The sequence below is a fragment of the Mastomys coucha genome, unplaced genomic scaffold, assembly GCF_008632895.1.
Source record: "Mastomys coucha isolate ucsf_1 unplaced genomic scaffold, UCSF_Mcou_1 pScaffold23, whole genome shotgun sequence".
In the NCBI taxonomy this organism is placed as follows: domain Eukaryota; kingdom Metazoa; phylum Chordata; class Mammalia; order Rodentia; family Muridae; genus Mastomys; species Mastomys coucha.
In genome coordinates, this window is record NW_022196906.1 from 65,252,604 (window position 1) to 65,261,328 (window position 8,725).

General features: G+C 44.1%; 1 protein-coding gene across 3 annotated transcripts in view; it reads right to left on the reverse strand.

Moving 5' to 3' along the window:
* The window catches only part of Mindy2 (MINDY lysine 48 deubiquitinase 2), a 54,245-nt gene extending 46,224 nt beyond the window's left edge, over positions 1–8,021 (reverse strand). Inside the window, exon 1 of one of the 3 annotated variants that reach the window (XM_031343345.1) lies at positions 7,030–8,021. In XM_031343345.1, the coding sequence (XP_031199205.1) occupies positions 7,030–7,797 (768 nt within the window). In that variant the 5' untranslated portion in view covers positions 7,798–8,021. The remainder of the gene's footprint in view (positions 1–7,029) is intronic. The other 2 variants (XM_031343343.1, XM_031343344.1) reach the window with 2 other exon arrangements.
* Positions 8,022–8,725: the final 704 nt, after the last annotated feature.

The window sequence follows — 8,725 nt, forward strand, 5'->3', positions numbered from 1 at the left end:
TAGCTATTCTTATTCGGTATTTATCAAGTTGTTTCAATATCAATTTTGAAGTGCTGATATTTACCTACATTTATATTCTACCGATGGAACTTTCAGTTTCACAGCAATTTAAAAGTGTTGTTAATGGCTATCAATGTTTTTAAAAATCACTACTACTACTACTACTACTACTACTACTACTACTACTACTACTACTACCACCACCACCACCACCACCACCACCACCACCACTACTATTTATTTGAGACAGTGCCTTGCTAAACAGCCTTAGCTAGCCTGAAGCCCTCCATGTAGACCAGACTGGTCTCAAACTCACAGAGCTCTACCTGCCTCTGCTTCCTGCATGCTGAGATTAAATCTGTATGACACCATGCCTGCCATTTTTATTATTTTTACACTTCTTCACATTTATTTATTTTCTCCTTGTATCTGTATGGGCATACATGTGCCATGGCATACTTATGGAAGTCAGAAGATAGCTTGCCAGAGTCTATTCAGTTCTTCCACCATCTGGATCCTAAAATTGAATTCAGGTTGTCAGTCTTGGTGGTAAGCTCCTTTACCTGTTGAGCCTTCTTGCTAACTCAAATGATGTTTTCTTTTAAAAGAATTATGTGTTTTCTTATTTAAGAAAGATTCACTGTGTCAAATTCACCATAAAATTTCACAAACAAATAATTTATCCTTTCTCAAGGGGCCTGAAAGATGGCTCAGCCGGGAAAGGAACTTCCTACCCAATGGGGAGCCCAATGACCTGACAATTTGCATTTTATCTTCTGAACCCACATAATGGAGGGAGAAACAGGTTGTTCTCTGACCTCCAACATGGACTGTAGTGAACTCTCCCAATACATAAACAAATGTAAAAAGAGATAAAAAGAAACCTGTTATTTTATTTATTATATGTAAGTATACTGTAGCTGTCTTCAGACACCCCAGAAAAGGGCATCAGATCTCATTATGAATGGTTGTGAGCCACCATGTGGTTGCTGGGATTTGAACTTAGGACCTTTGGAAGAGCAACTTAGGACCTTTGGAAGAGCAGTCAGTGCTCTTAACTGCTGAGCCATCTTTCCAGCCTTTGAAATGTTAAATCAGGGTTAGGGTTAGGGTTTCCAAGACTACACCTGGCTTGTTAGATGATGCTAGGATCTGAATTCAGATCCTCATGGTTACACAGCACTCCTGATGGCCCTTTGGCCTCAGCTTCTCAAGTGTTGGGATACTCAGTTCCAACAGCTTTTTAAAGGTAGAGATACTAGAAGAGATAATAAAATTGAGTTTGTCCAGTCTGTTTATGAAATTGCCTACTAACTGCCATTCAACTTACTTGTCATGTTAATTGATGACTGTGAAACAAGTCACAGACATAATTAATTCAAAGAACAAATGAAGGCTTTGAAAATGTTTGCCCAAAGTAAGTAGATGACTTGCAATGTGACTTGAGATTCACAGCAAAATAAGTCCCTCTTTCATTATGACAGCATGAACTTTAAAAGAAAAATGAGAGGAAAGAATAAGTAAAGTATGTTCAGTCAGTGAAATAAATGTCTGTCACAATCAGATGTGTCTAACATGCTACATTATGACATAACACTGTCATCCACAAAGTACTCACACAGATACATGCACACACTCATGCACACACGTGCATACACACAATTTCAGAATGTTTAAAGTAGAATAATTAATCTATTTTTGGTACACAATCTTACTATCCTGGGGTACATGCATCCTGGAGTGTAAAGGTCAATGTTAGAGTGCTTACTTAGCATACTAAATTTAGTTCCCCAAAAGAGGTTGCATTTATATTAAATATTCTACAAAGTCTGATTAACTGATAGCACTTCAGTGATTATGGAAAGGCTAGGATATTAAGGTCCAGAATCTAATTATAATTTATCTTGGACTATCTTTAGTCCTTATAATAACTCACTTTTGTGTCTCACCTAACATCTTCGGAATTTATGAATGCAGCAGACAACTAGGTCCCACTAACCTAAAACCTAAGTAAGTCAGCAGATGCCATCTGAGACATATAACTTGGAAAAAACAGTTTAACCAATTAAAAGTGGAAAATAATGAACTGGAATTGATAGTTTAGTGGCTCCAGATCACTAATCCTTCATAGGACCCAAGTTTGATTTCCAGCACCCACATGGCAGTTTACAACTGTCTGTAACTCTAGTCCCAGAGGATCTGATGCCTTCTGGCCTTTGAAGGTACAGGCACACATATGGTACACAGACAGACATACAGACAAAACAATCATACACATAAAATAAAAATAATTATTAAAAAGTGGAAAGTAAAGTGGGTGAAGAGGTGTCTTAGAGGTTAAGGGCACTTACCTGAGTTCCATTCCTAGCACTCACTTACAACCATATCTAAGTCCAGTTCCAAGAACTCTGAGGCCATCTTCTGGCCTTAACCAGCACCAGGCATACATGTGGTACAGATGCATACATGCACGAAAAACAGCACCCCCTCCAAACACAAAAGATACATGGAAGCATCTTATTTTTTAAAAAGTGAGGCAATATTAAAGTTGCCTTTAAGCCAGGTATACTGGGGTGCACCTGTTATGTTAATTCCAGCACCCAAGGGGCTGAATCCAGAGAATTGAGAGTTCAAATAGAAATACCCTGGTTCAAAACAAACAAACAAAACAAAACAAAAGTAGAAACAAAAAGTTACTATATTCAAAGGCCTAGTTTGTTGGTACCACATGTGTTTAAAAGTCAAATGTCCTTTACTTGGCCCTGCACAGGCATGACAGGAAAAGGGAAAGGAAGGCTTTTTCACTGACAGAATACTATCAGAGCAGAGGAGGTGGACATATTCGTCATTGTCATCAGACATCACCCGGGCAGGGTCATATTGCTCTCATCTACTTTACTCACAAGTCCATAGACATATATTACTTCTAATTTTTGGGAGGAACTAGGAAAGGAAGCCCCAGAACCATCCCTCAAACCTTTTATGTAAATGAGGTCCCACCACTGTGTGAAGTTTTTAATTTCTTTTTACAAGATCTATATTTAAAACACAGTAGGCTGAGGCTCAGATAAAATCTTTGGCTCACCATCTGTTTTTCTTTTTTTATAAGCAATAAACACACTTGGAAAACCTCAAAAGAGTTTTGTGCTTACTTTAGGAAAAGAGAGCATAAAAGAAAATTAGTGTGACTGTAGTTCTTCTACAGGTTTGGAGTAGAATGGGGCAGAGTAAGTCAGAAAGGAATGTGGGGCTTCCAAGAGATGCCATAAAAAAGGAGGGAGAGCCACAGCAGTCACTGATGGGAAGTCATGGAACTTCACTTGAAGGTGGTAAAACAGGAAACATCCATTTCAACTTTAAGTTTCTTGCTGTTGATTTTTTTCTCCTTTTTGTCAACATGTTGCTTAGCTTTTTTCTTGCTCATTTATAAACACTCTTTGTAAACCAGGGAAGTAACCCTCAAGTCTAGAGAGACAACTCAGGGGTTAAGAGCACTGGCTACTCTTCCTGAGGACCTAGATACAATACTAAGCATACACATGGTGCCTCACGTCTGTTCATAACTCCAGTTCCAGGATCTCTGATACCCCTTTCTGGTTTCCGAGGCATGCATGTAGTGCACAGATACACATGCAGGCAAAGGACTCTTGCACACTAAAGAGAAGAAGAAGGTAGCCCTAGAGTTAGGTGAGGATGATCAAAGCTCACTACAAACATGTTTGAAAATGTTACAATGAGGGCTGAAGGTGCAGCTCAGTTGACAGGTGCCTGCCTAGCATACACAAAGCCTTGCTTAGCCCTAGAACCACACAAACTGGGAATGGTGGCACAGGAGGTTGAAGCAGGAGAATCAGAAGTTCAAAAGCCATCCTCAGGCTACACAGTAAGCTGGAGCCCAGCCTGTGATATATGAGACTGTCTCAAAAACAAGCTGGGCAATGGTGGTGTATGTCTTTAATCCCAGCACTTGGGAGGCAGAGGCAGAGGCAGGTGGATCTCTGAGTTCAAGGCCAGCCTGGTTTACAGAGTGAGTTCTAGGATAGCCAGGGCTACACAGAGAAACTCTGCCTTGAAAAAACCAAAACCAAAACCAAAACCAAAAATGTTATAATCAAATCCATTTTTCTATGTAATTTATATCATGTGAAAAGATGAATATGATCAAAATATGTTATTTTGCATGTATGCAAATGTCATCATGAGACCCATTATTTTGTATAATATATGCTAATTACAAAAAGTAACTTGAAAAAATAAAGAAACTCGGGGCTGGGCCAATGGCTCAGTGGAAACAGTGCACCTGAGTTTAGATCCCCAGCACCCATGTCAAAACTGGGTTGCAGTGTCATGCTTCTGTAACCTCAGCACTGAGGGGTGGAGAAGTAGAACAGGAAAATCCAGGGCTCACCAGCCAGCCAGTCTAACTCGAAGAACAAGTTCAACTGAGAGACCCTGTCTCCAAAATTCCTCAAACAAGAAACATTGAGAGTGATACAGAAAAAAAACCCAACCTCTGGTCTCCATACCTACATACATAGGTAAGGGCTTGTGCATAACACACATGCATGAATGAGAATGAGTGAGCACACGCATGTGCACACACCCACTCATACACACAGAAACTAGTTTTTAGACATTATAACCCGACAAATCTTTCTTTCTGTGTGTTGTGTACAGCAGATGCCTTTTTGTTCTCCTTTTTAACTTCAATTATCACTCATCCATCAAAGAATCTGGAAATCTCTGCTAGTTTCCAAAAGGCAAATAACATTTTTGTATTATTAGGAAAACAGTTTTGACCTCTAGAAAACCTGGCTCACCTTGAGAATACTTCCTGACATTGCTTATCTCATTCATCACCCTATCAATCATTAGTAATGACTGATTTTTGTTGGCATAAATAGCCTACAGGCAGAAAAGGGACCGAGAACCACAGATTTTCAAGATAATCTTCAAATTCATTAGCGTGGATACTTATTTACAGACTAACCAATCCCATCAAGTTTACTTCTTGCTAGGATACTTTCTTTCTCCCTCTCCACTGCATTTCAAGCTATCTCTGATCTTTCTTCAAATGCACCCTTTTGTTCAGAGGCCTTATCTCATTCAATCTTCAGGCCTGATTGCCTTTCTCATTTCTGAAGCCTTCCCCTGAGATTCCCATTCCCAATTACCCCCACCCCCACCACACACTCCTTTTTTTTTTTTTTCCCGTCCTTGGAATATTAGCACTGTTCATGTTGCTCTGCAATTACTCTTTATGTCTGCCTCTTTACCATATACTAAGCTACTGGAGGGCTGATGCACTCTGTACTGTCTTTGCATGTATAATGTCTTCCACAAAGCCAGAACCCAAACATGTGGTCACACATTTGAATCTGCCTTTCGGAGTCAATTCAAGGCTCATATATCCTCAAAGTAATCCAGGCCACGCTAACTGCTCCTCCTACTGTGAATGTGGGTGGCACTATTCCATGGGCTGCAGGCTTGGACTAAATAAAAAGGAGGAATCAAACTGAGCAGTCATCTCTCTGCTTCCTGACTAAGAATGCAATGAGACCAGTGGTTTCCAGCTCCAGCTGCCATGGTTTCCCTGACTAATGGGCTGTACCCTCAAACTGTGAGCAGAAATAACCCTTACCTTAAGTTGCTTTTGTCAGGTATTTTGTTACAGCAGTGAGGAAAGTAACAATGCCAGAAAACTGGTACTCAGAAACGGAGCCTTTGCTCCTGACAATGTAACTCTTAGACGTTTTGAACTGGTTTGTGGAAAGAATATGGAAAAGTTTGAAACTCTGGGCTAGAAAAGCCCGAGAATGCTGTAAGCAGAGGTGAATCAAAATAATCTTGCAATTCATTAGCATGCATGCACACTTATTAACAGACTAATCCAGGTGACTGGAACCCAGACGGTCCATCAGGAGCCCCAGATACCCAACTTAGAGCTACAAGATTTGCTGTTGGAATGCCTCCCTCATCTTAGTTCTTCATAACTGGTTAGCATAATTCAAACTATTCTTCTTCTAGGGAATGTTTTAACCATAAGTGGGATTATCAATTTGAAAACAGGTGCTGAGGTGCATCCTCTCAAAACCCAGATCCTGTAAGCTTGAACACGACACTATGTTCTGAGGCCTCAATACACCAGCTCTTCCCTTTCTGTCCTCCAAGACCTTAGATTTATCATTCCTCATTTTAGTTGTTAATAGTTTTAGCTTCCTTAACATTCTAGTGTATAGTTACTAGAAAAAAATGCCAAACCTTTGAAGTAGAGTCAAAGAGACAAGGGAGGTTAAAAAAAAATCATACACAAGATGAAAACATTGCCTTTGAAAACAAGCAATTTATGGTAAGTAGGCTCAGACCAATGCTTCTCCTTAAATGGAATTTGTCTAAAAAGGTTGTATCTTTCACATCACTATTCTTTCATGCATCCACACCCAAGTGGGACAGACTGCATTCTCCAGAAAACATGTAGATATAATCATTAAAACTTACTCCATAACATGAGATTGATAGTAACTGAAGATCATTACTTCCAATTTCTACTCTTTTGCATATATAATAATGTCAGTAAGGAGTAATATAGGCAAATATAGCTAAAAATAATCAGAAGATGTAGGTGCAGAGTGCTCTAGATTCTACTTGTTTATAGGTAAATCATCAGTTACAACCTTTAACCGAATGTTGAATTTTTAATACAAAAAAGACCTGAAGTTAGGGGCAATTCTTCCTGACACATACCCACATGAATAATCTTTCAATAAAGATTGTCCTGGAATTAATTTCATGTAAGAAGGTATTGTTAGATATAGTGGTGCATGCCTGTAAACCTAGCACTCAGGAGGCTGTAGCATTAAGATCATAAGTTCGAGGACCGCCTAAGCTACACAGACAAACCTTGTCTCTAAAAAAGGAGGAGTCTGATGAATGGAAGGAAGCCATCAGCTGACAAACAGCAGTTTCCTCACCCCATTTTGCCCCTCCCCAACACACAAGCTGTAGGAAGTAGAAAGCTGCAGAGTGTACCTTCCAGGCGAGAAGCAAAACATTGAGGATGGCCAGCAAAGGGCAGGGTCCATTCTCATTCTGGGTGATGATGGGCGTGTTCTCCTCTTTCCACTGGATCCATTTGATGTGATACACAGACTGTCCGGGAAAGCGTTCTTTGGAGGCCGCCAGCACCTGAGCCGGGTCCTCCTCCTCCTCTTTGCATAGAGGTGCAGCCCTGGGCGGCCCCGCCGCGCCCTCCTCCACGTCCTCGGGGACCCTGGTCTCTGCTCCCTCTTCACTATTGAACTCAGAGCTACTGGGGAAAGAATGCAGGTTGGAGAAAGACTCCAGGGAGTCCAAGCTGGGTGAGTCCCCAGGGGGGCTCGGCTCGCTGCAGCTGCTGCTCAGGGCGCCGGTGCTGCTGGGCTCCTCCGCCGCCTGCTCCACCCTGCAGGTGCCGGTGTCGTCCACTGGCCCCGACCCTCGGCCCGCCGCGGCCTCGGCCAGCTCCGGGGAGGCGGTCACCTTGCGCTGCCCTCTTGAAGGCGCCTCCGAGGCGGCAGGGCTCGACGACGCGCTGTCCTTCAAGTCCGAGCCCACGCCGCATCCTTGCTGCGAAGGGGACGTCGGGTCCCCGAGGCTGCTCCGCGCTGCCGCCGCCCCCTGCCCGCCGCTGTCCACCGCGCGTCCAGCCGGACCATCTTCAGCCTCGCGCCCGCCGTGTCGTCGCCCTTCGGGTGGCGACACTCGCCCGGCCGCCACCCCGAGTTCCAGAGGCTGTGGGCTGTCAGGGCCGTTCTCCATCCCCGGCCGCCCGCCCCTGGTCCTATAGACACCGCGGCCGGCTCTCCTCTGCTAGCGCCTCCGACGCCATGACAGCCGCTCTGTAGCAGCTCCAGCGCCCTAGCGCGGCCTCGGCCAGGCACGTCACCGTGGAGGGCGGCGGGAGCGCGCGCGCGCGCTCGCCTGCTCTCTCGGAGCGTGCCTCCGCGTGACCGCGCTCCGTGAGGCGCCCGGACCCACACCGGGAGTTCCTCCGAGGCCACGCCCCTCCCGCGCGTTCAGGCCCGGGAAGGCGGAGCAAGGCCAGGGGCGTGGCCGAGGGCGTGGCCGGGCGTGGCTCCGAGAGCTGCAGAGCCACTTGGAAAATAATCTTCTGTGTGCGGCCGGAAGTTGAACTCCGGGGCATCCCCGTTGCGCGCGGTTACTTTAAAGGTAGTGGCCGAGGCTTGTAGCGAGTGTGGTCTAGCTTTGGGCTTGTGCCTGGGTGGACCCCGAAAGTGGCAGTAGCATTGGAAGACAGCCATTCCCTGAAGGCCTCGGGAGAGCTGTTTTTTTGTTTTTTTTTAAGCTTTTAATGTTGAGAATTGGAAGCATTTCTTAGGAAATGCAGATTTTAAAGGCGAGATCTATTGGAGGCTTTTGGAAGACTGTGCGGCGCAGGGACAGCTCTCCCTGGGTTTTGGCTGAGAATCGCTGTGCTCCCAACCAGCTACTGGTTTGCCCTGCTGGAGGTTCAATGAGGTTGTGGATATTGGCCTGCGCCCCAGGCGAGAGGGTAAATTTGGGCCAATAATAATAAATTAGTTTGCGTTTGAAGCAAGCCAAGTCTTTGCGGTTCTATTCACTTGGCTCCTCTTTGCACGGAGTGGGAAGCTTCTGCTTCCCGAGAAAGTGACTTTTTAAATTGGAATTGACTTCTCATCAGGTCTTGACGTCTGCAAAGAGGATG